The following is a 15,495-nucleotide window of genomic DNA, read 5'->3' as shown; positions in this document are numbered from 1 at the left end:
GGGATGTCATGTTCTTCTCTGGGGGAACAAAATACCCCCTTACACTGCTCAGGCTGGGGCCATGAGCTGACTGGATGCCAGGCTGAATGCCCCTGCAGGCCATGCTCCTGGCATGCCCTCGGGCCTTTCAGTGGCTTATCTGTAAAGTGGGACCCAGAAGCCTTCCCTTGCCAAACTAAACACACTCCCTGAGAGTTATCCTTACTGTTGACAGGGTCAAAAGAGAGGCCTAAAGCAATGAACTGTTTTCATAATAATTATTATTATTCCTTTGGAGGTGGGCATCGATGATTCTCCTCCCCAGCTTTCAGGGTAATCAGGCTCTAAGAACAGGTCCAGTCATGATGGGGTACATTCTGCTCATGTCCAGAGGAAGCACCATTAGGCCAGGTGGTGATGGAAGCTCCCTGGCCCAGCTTGGTGGGAGGCCCTTCCCAGGTCCTGGGGGCTCTCACAGGCCAGCTTGCTCAGCCCCTTGCCCTCCTCCTCAGAGGGGAACAAAGAGGACAGGTCTTCTGGTCCGTGCTGGCCATGGGAGAGGGAGGCCTTCAGGTCACCAGGCAGCCTTTCCAAGCCACCCTTTGCCTTCGACGGCTGCGGCGCTTGCGGCTGCTGAGGGCAGCTACTGCTGCCTCGTGGAAAATAGAGGGGACGTTGTCCTGCAGCCAGGCAGAGCATTCGACATAAGTGACTGCTCGGACTGACCTTGCCATCATCTGGCCCTGGGGAGAGACCGAAAAGCAGCCTTGGCATCAGTGTTGCCCTGCCTAGCATCCTTGGTCCTGTCCCTCCCTCCAGCCCAGCATGAGCTGTGAAAGTCACTGGCCTGGCTTTTTCTTAGACTTTTTGGACCAAGCATCGAGGGGCTGGGATCCAGTCACACATTGTACTGGCCAGGAGACCTTAGCAAAGCATGTCACCTCTTGGGACCTCAGTTTCCTTGTTTGCAAAAGGTGAGGTTTGGAATAGGTGCCTGCTAGGGTGCATTCCATCTCTAGGGGCTATGATCTTTTTCTTTCAGGCTTCCTTCAAGAACTGGAATTTTTCCACAACCATGGTAATCACCACACAGAGAGAGAGAGAGGCTACTCGCCTCCCTTACATCCTCTCAGACTCTTCTGAGGCTCAGAGTGGGAGAAAGTCATTCAGCTGTGTGGACGCCTCCACACCAGGGACGTGTTGGCCTTCAGCTTGTCCCTTCCCCAGGGGGCTGTCTAGTGAAGAGTTGGCAGCTTTCTTCTCCTTTGAAGCCCCTACCTAATTCTCCGTGACAGAGGATTCTCTCTTCTTCTTGCCCCTGACTTCCCCACCCGCATCGAGACTGGGCATTTCCATACCTCCAAACTCACTTTGCTTAAGTCTCAGAGGAAGAGGTGACCCTTTTGCCCAGGAGCAACCTTTCTGCATCTTGATTCTATTCCTGCCTTCCTCCTTCTGAAGCTTGGCCTGTCAGTCATTCCCTTCCTCTAATCTTCACTGTCTCCCACTGCCCAGAAACATCCTCCAAAGACCTTTACTTGATCTGCCATCCCCTCAAGCTGTCACCTTCTGTCTCTCTTCCTTTTTACTGCCAAATTCCTAGAAAGTGTCATCTACATTTAGGGCCTCACTGATCAGCCTCCACTCAAACTGCTCTCTGCAAGGTGACCTTCCATTGGTCTCTTGGCACTAAACCTCATAGTCCTTCCTTGGTCTCTTCTCAAATTAGCTTGCAGCTACTTGCCTGTGTCTACATAGTGTGTGTGTGTCTCCCAAGGTGCCTGTCTCCTCTCTTCCCAATCCAAAGTCTTTGAGGATAAAGACAGTTTCATTTTTTTACCCAGTGCTTAGCACAGGGCTTGCCACATAGGAGTTAATTAATAAACTTTTGTTGAACTGTTGAATGGAACTGCAGGTGGGAAACTGCTGGCTTGGAGGGGTCAGAAGACCCCAGCTTTGTCATCAGTGAGCTCTGTTACACTCTACTACCCTGTGTAGTAAGATTAATGATCCTGGGCCTTGTAGACGGTCTGAGATGAGGAGGGATGGAGCAGGGACCAGGAGAAGAGGGCGGGAGGAGGGAGGCTGGTGAAAGAAGGCTGTACTCTTAGCTTGTTGAGCTGGAACATAGACTGTGTTAATGATATCATGTGAAATTCAGCTAGAAAGAAGAGAGGGAGCCAGGAGCCAGGGTTGGCTTTTTCCCTCAGACAGGCCTTGGATCATACTTGGTTTTATACCTCTTCAGGCTTCCCCCCCGCCGATTTTTTTCAGGGTAGCACTCCCCATACCCCAAACACACAGGCTTCTAAGGCCCACACTGGGAGGGATGGGGGGAGAGCTAGCTAGGCTTTGACCCTGACAGACCTTGGGATGAGGTAGCCCCCCCCCCCCCCCCCGCCCCAGTCCAGGTCCAACAATCTGTGTGTGTTGGGGCAGGGGAGGAGCAGGGTTGTTGACAGACTCATTGTCACATCTAGCAAATTGTTTTAGGGAGATTTTTTTAGGCCTGTGCAAAGTTACTGCCTCCTGCCTTGGGAGGGCTACCTGACCGTACCTCCCCCCAGGTTATAGTCTGTCCTCTGCCTCTATGTCTCCTCAATGTAGCTGGCCCACCTCCAGAGACTTAGGGAGATTAGTGGATGGGCTAGGGTCCTTCTCTTTCTCCTGAGTGTTCCTGTGGAAAGACACAGAGAGTGCCTTGGACCTGAGGTCCTGCAGGTATAAAGTGGAAAGAGGCCTTGGAGGTCAGCCCCCTCTAAACAGATTCCACAAATGGTCCTCCAGCATCCCCTGGAAGCCCTCTTGGTATGGAAAGCTCACTACCTCACAGAAAGGCTGGGACAGCCTGAGGCAGATACCTTCTGGTAGGTGATGGGTTCCTGGCGGCTCTGTCGCAGTTTTTTCAACAGCACCTTGTCCTTGCGAAGGTCAGTCTTGCAGCCCACCAAAATGATGGGTACCCCTGGGCAAAAGTGTGTTACCTCTGGATACCACTATCGGAACAGAGAAGGGAGACCATGAGTTAGGCCTCACTCCCTCCAAGGGAAACGAGGGAGCTTGTCCCATCCTAATGGCCTTGCACAAAAGGAAGCTGGCCAGCCTCAGTTTTTTTACCTATAAAATGGAATAATAATAGCACCAGCCCCAGGGAGCTGTTGCAAGACTCCACTGATCCAGTGAAGCCCCATGGGATTGCCAGCTCGGCTTCTTAGCAGCTCTTGTGCCTGGCCTCTTGGAGTCATTTCTCCACCAGTGGGGTTGGGCTGCATTGCACTTTCCACACTCTCCCCCATGGACCTTGCTGTGGAACAAAGCAAAGTTTCCTAACCCCTGGAGGCCTCCCCTATTCCAAGCTTCTGTATTGTTATCTTGTGTTCTACTCTTATGGCCAGCCTAGGACTTTGCCACTTGGGGGCGTCTATGACCCAGTGGGAGCTGGTTCCTTTGCACTAACTTGAAGAGCCTGTGGCCCTCCTGCCTAAGAGCCGTCTGAAGCCTCAAGTGGGGGCAGAGTCCCCACTTGGGCTGCTGTAGCACTCAGTGCTCAACGGCTCCCAGGTCAGTTCATGAAGACTTACGGGTTTTCAAGATGGCAGGGCCCAGCACAGTGATTCATCCAGAGTCCCACAGGTATTAAGTCACAAGGTGAGAGTTTGAACCTAGGCCCTTCAATTCTCAATCCAGTATTTATTCTGCTTTTCCCCATGGCCTAGTTATGGAAAAGCCTCCGAGGAGGAAGGAGACAGGGAGCCATCTCACCCCTGGGGCACTGACCTTGGAAAGGATATTGTCAAAGCTGTTGGGGCTCATGACATCATAGCACATGAGCACCACTTGGGCACCAGCATAGGACAGTGGGCGCAGGCGGTCATAGTCTTCCTGTCCTGCAAATGACCCATGAAAAAAAAGCGGTTATCTAGCCTGCCCCGAAGATGCCGGGGGAGAGGGTGCCTGCAGAGGATACAGCCTAAAGGTGACATGCCCCTCAAAGAAATGGCTTTGCCTGGCCGTCCCGGGGGTAAGGGCAAGGGCACAGGCTCCTAGGGGCTCAGAGCTAACACCTTTCAGGGGCTAGGCCTGGCTCCCCTGTCCCCTTCCTTTACTTTTCCTAAATAATCATTTACTGCTAAACAGCACTAAAAACCAATGCAATGCAAAGTTCTATCTATATGTTTAAATAAATGTTGAAATGTAAAATGTCTCTCTAGCACCTCATGGTCACTCCCTCTCTGCCCCGTCCATTTTGATTTCATCTGCTTTGAAAGAGCTGCAGTCAGTGCATCTGCTGTTGAATTTCATTGGCGTGGGTATTGATTGAGCCCTCACTGGTTGCTGTCACTGTCACCGTTACTGTGTGTGCCTAGCAACAGGAGAGAGGCCAAAGGAGAGCAGATTCATGCGCCGCTAGAGCTGGGAGGGCCCATGAGCCATGGAATCCCAGAGGCGAGAGGACCCTTAAGAACAGAACACAAAATGGCGGCTCTCCGGGAAACCCTGGCAGATTGCTGCTGTTTTAGGGAAGGGGGAAGGAGAGGGACGGCAACAATTCACTGCTCAAAATGGAAAGAAACAAATGATAAAAATTGCTTTTACATGGAATTGGAAAAAAAAAATATCTTTTAAAAAGGAAAAGGAAGAAATGGGGTTCTTCAGCTTGTTTGTGGCCTGGGTCCCCTTGGCAGCTGATGAGGCCTGGGATCCTTCTCAGAATCACATTTTTAAATGCAAAGTATAGAAGGCATAGAATTACAAAAGAAAGTAGCTATTTTGAGAAATGTTGACCCACTAAAGCGCCAGCCCTGCAGTCAGGGAGCTGAGTCAAACTCAGCCTCATACTCTCACTTACTGTCCATCCGGGCATCTCTTAATGCCAGTTGCCCCCTCCCCCAATCTGTGAAGGGCTCGGGGCACACTGTGCACATTCCAGCTAGTAGCTGTCATTATAAAAATGGCTTTAAAACAAGCTCATGGAGCCCAGGTTAAGAATTCCTTCACATAGAATGTTGGAGCACCAGAGCTGAGGGGCCTTCTAAACATGGAATGTCATGTCTTTACATGTGATTGGAAAAAATAAAATAATGTTTTTAAAAGAACATGGAATGTCAGAGTTGGAGGGGAAGGTTAGAGCAGGACTGGTTTGTGGTTGCTCAGTAATTTTTCACTTATGTCTGGCTCTGTGTGACTCCATCTGGGGTGTTCTTGGCAGAGATAGAGGAGGGGTTGGCCAATTCCTTCTCTGGCTCATTTTACAGATGAGGAAGCTGAGGCAAACTGGGTGAAGTGACTTGGCCAGGGTCACCCAGCTAGGAAGTGTCTGAGGCAGGATTTGAACTCAGGAAGATGGATCTTTCTGACTCCGAGTGCCAGGCATTCTCTCGGCTGCCTGTCAGAGCTAAGAGGACCCTTAGCAGAGGGTCCTTAGAGACCTAAAGACCCCTTAGCCCTGGGGAGGGCCATCTTTTCCATCTTTTCACAGTGGAAGAAGTCAGGGCTTAGAGAGGTCCTGAGACGTTCCCTGTCACACAGCTGTGGCTGGTTCTAGGATGGGACTCCAGAACTCCTGATTCCTAATCTAGGGCACCAGGCTGGCCCCTGCTCTCAGAAGCTGCCAGTCTCCCTCCCCCATAGAACATTCAGAACACAGTATAAGAGAGGCTAGAATCAAAGGCTGTGTTTGGTACAGAGAATTAAGAGCCGAAGGCTTTCGTCATTTCTGCACTGGGGGCCTTGATCTATCAAGGGAGGGATGGATAGCAGTGATGAAGTAGGGCCTCCTGATGGACAGGGAGCATTTGAATTGCCCAGCCTGAGAAGGCGCCACCGGGCCCACCTGCTCATCTGAGTGAAGTGAACTGGACAAGGGCTTGCTGGTGAAGGGTCCTTGGACATTGGCCCCGCCCAGGCTAGTGAACTGTGGGGGAGACCTGGCTCCCCCTCCCTACCATGGACTCATTTGGGGGGGAGCTGCAGAGAGGCACCAGAAAAAGGTGAGGGCCCCGATCTAAGGCAGGTCAGTGACCTGTGGTCAGACAGCCGTAACCACCACCTCCCTTGGCTCTTAACCCAGTCTGCCTCAGCCCAGACATCTCTGTGCACACCCCTGTCTGAGACTAGAAGCTCTCGGAAGGCAGGGCCCAGAATCCAGGGATGTTGGCACACATTGGAGTAAAGGAAGATGGGGGCATGTTGGGTGGGCAGACATTTTGTGCCCTCCCCAACTTTAGCCTTAGGCTAAAAGGAGCCTCTGGCTCCTTGGAAGGCAGAGGGGAGAAAGGTAGGTGCATTTAGAGTTAGGGCTTAGGGTTCTAACCCTCTGGAATCTTCCCCACACCATCCATCCCTCTTCCCCAATGCAGCAAGCTTACCTGCAGTATCCCAGAGGTAGAGATTGACAGGTTTGCCCTCAAGCTGCAAGGCCATGGAATACCGCTCAAAGACTGTGGGTACGTAGGCCTGAGCAGAAGAAGAGAAAAGGCATTTAATGACAGAAGGAGACTAGAGGCCCTTAGAGTCACTTAGTAAATAGTAAAAGTCCAGGATGTACGAGGCATAATGCCAAGTTCTGTGGATACAGGAAAAGCAAAAGACAGTCTGCCCTCAGGGAGCTTACAGTCTGATAAGAGAAACACCAGGGAAACAAGCAATGGACAGCTCAATTGGAGCTTATCTATGAAGGGCAGGTACCAGCAGGAAGGGGCTCAGGAAAGGCTTCCTGTAGAAGGCGGACTTTAGATATGAGCAGGAAGAGCCTTCTGGGCATGGGGGACAGCCAGCACAAATGCCCAGAGCCCAGAGAGGGAGGTTCTCTCCAGGAACAGTCAGGAGGCCAGTGCACAATGGATGAGGGTGTGAGAAGTCTGGAACAGCAGGTCAGGGCTACGCCAGGAAAGGTTTTGAACACCAGACAGAATTTTGGATTTGATCCTGGAGGTGATAGGGAGCCTTAGTGTTGAGTAGGGGAGTGACATGGTTGGGCTTGGGCTTTAGGAAAAGTGGACCAAAGAAGGGAGACTCGTGGCAGGTAGAGCAGATGATTTCAGTAGTCCAGGTGTGAAGAGATGAGGGCCTGTGCCAGGCTAGTGGAAGCATCAGAGGAGAGAAGAAGCCATATTGGAGAGATAATGGGAAAGAAAGGAAAGGAGAAAGGAGGGGAAACCATGGCCAGGTCAGATGTCAGCTTCCCCTGTCTCCTGGATGAGCACTGGACAGGTAGGCTGGTGGAAGGGGAGGGATGGTAACCCTGGGTCCTTAGAGCAAAAAGAGAAAAATCAAAATCAGGAATTTTGTGGACATTGGGATAATAGGAAGCCGAGTCTCCTTTCTACCAACAAGTGGAAACCTCCCCAGTTCCCCTTAACTGTGGCAAGCTGAGGGCTTTTTGTACCCTAGAAATGTGAGCCAAGTATTCAGATGGGGGGGCGGGGCTGGTGTTGGCCCCAAAGTCTACAGGAAGACCACACTGGGCTTACAGGGCTGTTTGGTCTCCAATCCCCACCTCCTCAGGGCTCAGGGCAGAGAGTGAAACCCTGGAAGATGAGGGCAGGGCCAGGCCAACCAGATCTTTGGCCAGGAAGGGCATGACCCCACCCAGTTGTGGCTGGGCCCAGGGAGTGACTCAGAAGGGCAGTTGGGGCCTCTGAGTCAGCAGGGTTTGGGCCTTAGCTCAGGGTTGGGAGGGAGGAGAATGAATACAGGACAGAGTACAACAAGACCAGCAACCCTAGGGAAGGCCAAGGGTGAGGAGTGGGGGACCTCACTGCTGTAGGCAGCGAGGTGAGTGAAAAAAGACCAGAGAAGACAAGTGCAGGCCAGAAGAAGCTGCCTTATGCCCCTCCCTCCCCCCAGTCCATTCTAGTAAGCATTCCTCAAGCCCCCACTGTGTGCCAGGCACGGTGCTGAGAGCTGGGAGTAGAAAGACAGAAGGGAAAGGCCCTGAGAGAGCCCCTGGCCTGCGCCCCTCCAGAGCTGGCGTTCTTTCATCCTTGTGCTCTCCCCCATGACTAACAGGCAGGGATTGTTCAGTGACTGTATTTGGACCCCTGTGGTCTCGAGCCAAACCTGGCACGCAGTGCTCAGATACCTGATTGACTGATCTTTTGCTGCAGCCACCCAAGGCCTGGAGCTCATGTTTTAGGAAGATTAGGCGAGGGAGAGGAAGTGAGGATGCCCACACTAGGTTTCCAGGGAGAAGAAAGGCTAAAGTTTGAGTGGGTGACTGGTGGTGTCACCTGGACAAGCTCTGTAACCTGCCCGAGGCTCAGTTTCTCCATCTGTAAAGTAGGAATGGCAATCTTGGCACTGCCTACCCCTCAAGGCTGTTAACCTTAGAACTCAGTTGGGATGAAGCCAGAGAATCCATCCTGTGTCTCCCCTGCTCCATCTCCTCAGGTAGGCCCCTACTGCTGGCCTTGGGCCATGCCTCCTGTCTGAGCTCTGAAAGCAGAAGCTCACCAGCAGCCCCTGACTGCGGGAAGGGGATCATGAGCACAGGCCTGCCAGGTTTAGAGTGCCGTATCCATATATACCTAGAACCTTCGAAGTCAGAGCTGAGACGGCCTGCCAAGGTCTTACCTCTCTTGACCCTGGACCTAGCCTGGACTGCCAGACAAAGCCTCCCTCTTGTGTATCAAGGTGTTCAGATGGGAAAATAGTAAAACAGGAATATTCCTGTGGCTCGGTCCAGTGAGGAAGTGAGACTGAGAGCCGGCCCCTTGTGGTGGCTGAGAGGGCTCAGTGAGCAGGGCAGGGAGGGAGCTTTCTGGGGCCCCTGGGTTGGCTTCCCCAAGACCTTCTCATGGCTCTCAAGGCCTCATCTCTGCTCCCTGAACCGGAGTGGCCCCCTTCTCAATCAGTATCTCTCCAGCAGGAGCAAAGTGATAACCAGCTAGTCAGATCTACTCACTAATCATCTCTGAGGAGCTAAAGAGGTCCAAAGGCCCTACCCTTCCCAGGGCATTCCGCATGGTGGAGTAGGCACAGGGCCTAGTTCTGATTCCAGGAGAATTCCCTCCTGTTGGGTTACAGGGGAAAGGAACAAGGCTCAGGCAGGCCTTTGGAGAGCTGGGGTGGGGGTAGTAGGGGTTTGGGGGGTGCCAGCCATGGCAGTCTCCCCATCCCCAGGGAAGCAGGAGTTGTCCAGCCCATCCCATGGGGTTCTAGGGCTGGAATTCACAGAGGATGGGTGGGCCTGCGTCCCACCAGAAGGGGACTGGCAAGAGAGCCTTCATGGCAGCCTAGGCTCAGCAAAGCCAAGTCCCAGGAGAGTTAGAGGGGCAGGAGGGCACTTTTCTCAAGCCTCTCCAAGGGGCAGGAGAGGAGCAGGAACTACATTCTTGATTTAGGGCACAGTCTGGATAAACTCCTGGAGGCTGGAGATGGGATGTCATGACCAGGGAACCGCTCCAGACCAACTTGAGAATGCATGATGGGGAGGAGGGCAGTGTGGGAAAGTAGAAAGCTCTCTGATTTGGTGTCAGAGAAAATTTACACTCTGTTTAACTTGAGCAAGCCCATCTCTTCTGTAGGCCTCATCTGTAAAATGAGGCAATTGGATTAGAAGACTATAGGTGGGGCCTATGGGTATGGAGTAGGGCATATCCTAGCAGATACAACCATTTTGTTGGTTTTGCTGAAAAGTTTTTTTTTCTTTTTAATATTTATCAAAATGGAAGCTTTGAGAGGGAGGAGGAAAAGGGAGAGCTGTATTTGAAAATGATCATGATATAAAAACAAAAGACATCATATATCATACATGATGAAAAATGAAATAAGACTGGAGAAATAGATGGGAGTCACATGGGAAGGGTTTGACTTGCCACCATTGTGCCTGAGGCCATTGGGGAGGTCTGGGCCAGCAGGAAAGAGTGCCCCTCCCTTCCTCCCCTTTCCTTCCCTCTGCTCCTCTGTTCTGTAGCATTTTACACAGAGACCCCTCCTTCACCTGCCTCATAAACCACGCCCCATCACTGTGGCTCCAGGGGAGGTGCCAACCTGTACTAGTGGAGAGAGTTTGCTCATCTGGGAGACCCCTTTGCCATTGAACCCCCAGCCCCTAGCTCTCACCACGGGCACCCTCTGGCTGGCATCTGTGGCCAGGTGCTCATGCTGCTCCCCTCCCCTCCATTGTTCTCTGTTGGCCCTTGGGAACCTGGGGGAAGCAGAGGCAGGAGAAGGTCAGGCCCCGGGTGGGGGTCCAGGACAAAGAAAAGAGCTGAGTCCACCTGCCATCTCCCCTGTCAGGCTCCCTAGCTTTGTCTGTGCAGAGCGAGTGCTCCCTGAGGGCAGCCCCTCCCTTTGCCTGAGGCACTGGCTCAGTGCCCACTTGGCCCAGATGCCAACATGGTATTTGTTGAACAGTAAAATGTTGAAACAAGATGATATATGAAAGACATTTTGTAAACCAGAAAAACAACAGAAGGTGAGTGCTGCAGCTGGGTGGCCCAGTGGGTAGCGATCTGTACTTTCAGTGAGAAAGACCTGGGTTCAGGGACTGCGTCTTTCCCCTTCCTAGCTATATGACCCAGGGGCAAATCACCTTCCTGTCTTAGCCTCAGTTTCCTTATCTGTAAAGTGGTCATAATCACAGCAGCTCCCCGAGATAATCCAGGGAAAGCTTTGCAGACCTGAAGGGGCTGCAGCAATGCTATTAGTAATATTCTTACTGTATCCCAAGTGAAGGAAGGACAATACAGCTGGGGATTGGGGCAGATAGACCAAGGGAAAGCTCTTCCGGTGAGTGAGGGGCTGGTCTGGAAGGGAGTTCAAATTAGTAGGAGAGGCTAGGAAGGGGGCTGGTGAAATGTTGTCTCTGTTTCTGGGCCTGTCTTTAAGGGATGGGCTGGGGACAGTGAGAGCAGGGAAGGGAGCTGACGCTGGCCTGGGTCTTTACACGTCAACCCCTGAACACGCCCGAGCAGACTGCTTGGGCTCCCTCCCTCACCCTGGAGAAGTCCGGCCTCCCACCATTGTGGAAGTAAACGGAGCTTGGGAAGCCCACCCCCACCCCCACCCTGGGCACCTGTCCCAAGTTTCCCCTCTGGGACCTCTTAGAAGGAGAGGGTGCTCTTCACTCTGAGGGTCCAGGAGGAAGGGGAGAAGCCCAGCCATGTGTGACTGTGGGGAGGGGACATGGCAAAGGATGTAGCCTTGAATGTGTGTCCATATGTATGTGTATACCCCCCAGCTGTGTGGAAGCCCGGACTCACCTCGGGGAACTTTCCCTTGGCGAAGACCATCAGCAGAGATGTCTTGCCGCACCCGCCATCACCCACTAGGACCACCTTGATGGTGGGCACAGCTGGGTCCGAAGGCTGGGGCTCGCTGTCCCTTTGCATGCCGCTGGCCCCCGTGCTGTTCCAAGAGCCTGTCCTTCAAAAGGCCAGCTCAGCAGGCATTTCTCTGAAAGGTGTAGCCGGAGGATGACCAGGCTGCCTCTTCTTCCTGGGGTCTTCCCCGCTACCTGCCCTGTCCAGGACCTGCCTCCAGGGGCTGAGAGGCTGCCAGGCCAGTGGGTGCCTGACCGCTCTCTGGAGGAGGTGAGAGTCACTGAGCACACAGCTCTAGCCCTGGCCCAGCCCCTCCGGTGACAGGCCTGGAAAGGCTGTAGGTATGAGCTCAGGAATGTGGAAGGGGCGGGCCCCACCTGGAGGAAGCCAGGAAGCCAGAGAAAGCTTGGCTGAGCTGTGTGTGACATCTAGAGACGCCGAGGGTTAAGGTGTGGCCCCGCTGGGACCCTGGGACCCTGGAAACTCTAGCTCCAGCCAGAAGGCTGCCTAGTCCAGCTCCCATGTTTGACCAGAGAAAACCGAGACCTGAGGAAGCACAATGGTTAGTGCTAGGGTCCCTGGGTAGGGGGCGTCAGAGGGGGCTGGACTCCCTTCTCAGCCTGCCCCCCCCAACACTCATTTTACTGCACAGAAGACTGGAGGTATCTGCAGGGTCTCACAGTTGGAACTAGGAGGATTTCGGGGAGTAGGAAGGTCTTCCCTCTGCACCCCCAGATGCCCCCACCTAGACAGTTTTATCCATCACTGGGGCTAGTGGCCAGCCTCCTGGGGGGGGCTCCCTCCAGTGAGCTCTGTTAGACTGATCCTTTCTAGCTGTGGGATCAACCAGATTGGGGACCCCCTACACCAGGGTGATGCTTTCCTCCAGCCAGCCTGTGGGGTGGGAAGGGTTCCTCCTCCCCAGCCTCCCTTTCTTCCCTCCCTCCCCACCTGCTCTCCGCCTCCCTGTTACCTTTCACTTTCCAATGGGACATTTCCATGAACCACATGTACATTTCTAAAGGCTTTATTGAAGTCTTTTGTTTTTACACTCTGCTCATTGCTAGAAATCTATACACACACACCCAGGAACTGAACCCTCCCTTGTATCCAAGAAACCAGTTAAGCAGAAATAACTGATAAGGTAACCTCACCTGACAGTGTCTCTATCACTCTGCCCTGGCAGTTCTGGCCTCTTTTACCAAGAGGAGGGAGGAAGGGAGGGATAGGCTGATGACTGGACCAGTGACTTCATGGCTATAGGGGACTCCTCCCAATGATCAGCACCTTCCCTGATACCACGACTCTCGGTGGTTCTTAGAGCCCAGAGAAGTTTAGTGACTTGCCCAGGGTCACACAGCCACTCTGTCAGAGGTGGAGCATGAAGGTCTGCCTGGCTCTGAGGGCATCTGGCTGCCTACTGTACCATAGTGCCTCCTTCTTAGTTGTTAGGTTAATCTTATTTTTCTTATACAGTTTGCTTTTACATCACAATCCCTTCTGAAAATCTCCGTCCTCCTTGCCCTCCATCCCTTTTAACAGAGACTGTAAAGTGGGTAAAAAGCAGCTCGGCAAAGCCAGCATGCCCACCCCCTCTGAGGAGCTGTGCAGTATTTCATTCCCTGCAGGGAAAGGCAGTTAGATCATTGTCGTCCTCGGTGCATGTATCGGTTTTTTCCCAGTTTGCCCCATTAGTTAAGAGAGATCTTCTGGAGCTTCTCAGAATTCTCCCTGGGCTTGGTTTCTCACAGTGCAGCGATATTCTGTCTCTTCATGGCCAGAACCCATTTGCCCATTCTCTAGTCTGGGGGCATCTCATTTTGCTGCCACTGAATATTTGGTATCTGAGATACCCTTCTGGTGACTGACCTCCTCTGACATCTGTCAGTAAGTCTGCCCTGGGATCTCTGGGTCCAAGGGTGTGGATGTTTAATCCTCTCCCATTGCATAATTCCAAATGACTTTCCAGAGCGGTTGGCCCAGCTCATAATACTTTCGACAGTGTGCTAGGAGACCTGCTGTCCCCAAGTCCCCAAGAGTCGTCAGGTGCGTTTTCTAAGGGCCTCCTGGAGACAGCGCTTCTGCCAAACCCCAGATGCCCTGCCCTACTTTATCATACTGATGCAGCTGGCACAGGAGGCCAGGGGGAAGACCAGCTCAGATACACATGACCACAGGCCATCTCACAGAGCCTCAGTTTCCTTTTTTGTAAAATGGAGATAGTAATACTTAGAATACCATGGAGGAAAGCCCTTAATAAGGTACTCTAGGGCTAGGAATTGGTCAGCAACCAACCAGCCTGAACAGTGATCCATCATTGTAAGGGGCTGATGGGAGGGTGCTGGCCCTTTCACTGGCCTAGGGTCCAAGTGGGGAAAACCTGCTCTGCTTCCTGGCTGCCCTAAGCTGCAGCTCAGCTCACCTGGGCTGGCCCAGCAGTTCATAGAACAGAGGCCTGTGCTTCCTCCTTTGTTCTCAGAGGGACCTGATGAAGAGACTGTCTGGGCTGGAAGATCTAGATTCCAGTCCTGATGCTTTCAGCTAATTAGCTGTTACCTTGTCCAAGTCTTTTCCCCTCAATGTTGGGTCCTCATTTTCTTTGGATATGGCTCTGGAAGGGACTTCAAAAGTCATTGAATTTAATGCCCCTATTTTACACTCAAGGAAACTGAGGCCCAGACAGGTCACATGACTTGCCCAAGGTCACACCATGGGTGTCAGAGATAGTAGAAACAGGGCCTGGTCCTGTGTCAGTGATCCAGACAGACAACAGCGCACACACAACCAAGATATCTATGGGATAAATGGGAGATTAATTAAGAGGGAATCAGGGAAGGGTTCCTGGAGAAGATGGAGTGTGAGCTGGCCAGGGAGCCAGGAGGGGGAGATGAGGCCGGAGAGAATTCCAGGCACGGGGCAAGCCAGGGCGAAGGCTGGGATTACAGCCGGCTGGCCAGTGTCTGCCGACTGAAGAGTGGCCCGGGAGGAGAGAGCACAGACTGCGGGGCGCCCAGGGCCGGGGCACAGTGGAGCAGCGCCCGAGTCTGGGGGGTGGGGTGCACGCGTGGCATGGCTGCTCTGCCCAGGGCCCGGGTGTCAGGACCCAGCCCGCCCTGTTCCGAGCCCCCTGGCACCCACGCCCCGGGCTGGCTCCAGCCCGACCTGCCCTGAGCAGCCCGTTAGGTGAGGCTGGAACTCCCACTAGTGCGGAAGGTGCCCCGCACGCACTCCGCTCCGCCTCGGACCAGTGTCTGCCCTCGGGCCGTCCTGGCACCTTGCGGGGCCTTCTCGCGGCCTGTGATGCCTCGCCGGACTGGGCATCCGATGCCCAGCGCCCTCCTTAAGAGAGGCATCGGCCGGCCAGGGAGAGCTGCGGCCGCCTGGAGGACCTGAGGAAGGGAAGTGGGCGGCAGCCAGGCGTGATGCCCCATGAGGCCTTCACGGCCCCGCGTGCCAGGCGCGGGGAGGGGGGCACAAGTACAACCTGGCCTCGAAGGCCGGAGCGTCTTCGCCCCAGGCCGCCCAGGCCGGGCACCCTGGGGCCCAGACGGTGCCCCCTCTGACACCTCTCTGCACCGGGCTCTGCAGGGGCAGCACCCCACCTCCCGGGCCTCCCGCGTCCCCGCTCCCGATGGATGAGATCATTGAAAGGCTTTGCAAATCGCCTAGAAACCTCCAGGGCTCCTGGTAACCCTGGTAACCGGTTGGCTGTTGCTAGGCGAAGAAGGCGTCCGGCCTCTCTGCAGAGTCCAGGTGACGCACGCCATTGGCCCAGGCTCTGCAGCCAATCAGCTGCCGGCACAGGCGTCGGCGTCTCTGGGCTGCGCTGTGCTGCTGGGCTCCCGCATGGGCGTGTCCCCATCCCTTGTTCTGCGGAAAAGGGGCGGTAGCAGAGACCATCCCGCACACGCAGAGGAAGGCTGCTTTGTCCTGGGGGGCCCTGGGGAGTGGGCCTTGGGACCCTGGCCCAGGGCCTCCGGGCGTGCTCACACCGTCCAGGCCTTGTTAAGGCCCCAGCTGCAGGCCTGGTGCATAGTTGTGACCCCTTTGGGGTTTGCTTGGCACAGATACTGGAGAGGTCTGCCCTTTCCTTCTCCAACGCATTTTACAGATGAGGAAGCTGAGGCAGACAGGGAGAAGTGACTTGCCCAAGGTCACAGCTAGTGTCTGAGGCAGAATCTGAGCTCATTAAAGGGAGCGAGTCATCCTGATTTCAAACTGAGCACTGCTGTCTCCATTCTGCCAGCCA

At 53.9% G+C, this 15,495-nt stretch overlaps 1 protein-coding gene across 1 annotated transcript; it reads right to left on the bottom strand.

Moving 5' to 3' along the window:
• Positions 1 to 243: 243 nt before the first annotated feature.
• On the bottom strand, positions 244 to 11,602 carry RHOD (ras homolog family member D). Its single transcript, XM_069066462.1, has 5 exons — positions 11,187 to 11,602; positions 6,348 to 6,435; positions 3,757 to 3,866; positions 2,841 to 2,975; positions 244 to 722 (listed from the first exon to the last, which is right to left on the bottom strand). Exons 1-5 carry the CDS (start codon positions 11,313 to 11,315, stop codon positions 549 to 551), a joined length of 636 nt encoding a protein of 211 aa, XP_068922563.1. The 5' UTR covers positions 11,316 to 11,602; the 3' UTR covers positions 244 to 548.
• Between the last annotated feature and the right edge of the window lie 3,893 nt (positions 11,603 to 15,495).

This window comes from Petaurus breviceps, unplaced genomic scaffold (genome assembly GCF_028583685.1).
Source record: "Petaurus breviceps papuanus isolate PSGF00001 unplaced genomic scaffold, PetGlider_PUasm1.0 90721, whole genome shotgun sequence".
Lineage (NCBI taxonomy): Eukaryota > Metazoa > Chordata > Mammalia > Diprotodontia > Petauridae > Petaurus > Petaurus breviceps.
The sequence above is the reverse complement of the archived record's forward strand: the minus strand, read 5'-3'. Positions and strand labels throughout refer to the sequence as shown.

Coding starts and splice junctions, on each gene's coding strand:
- RHOD (XM_069066462.1), bottom strand. CDS start 11,315: ATGCAAAGGGACAGCGAGCCCCAGCCTTCGGACCCAGCTGTGCCCACC. Junction 3,867..6,347: donor CTACCTCTGGGATACTGCAG/GTAAGCTTGCTG, acceptor GGTCATTTGCAG/GACAGGAAGACTATGACCGC. Junction 723..2,840: donor AACCCATCACCTACCAGAAG/GTATCTGCCTCA, acceptor GTCTCTCCCCAG/GGCCAGATGATGGCAAGGTC.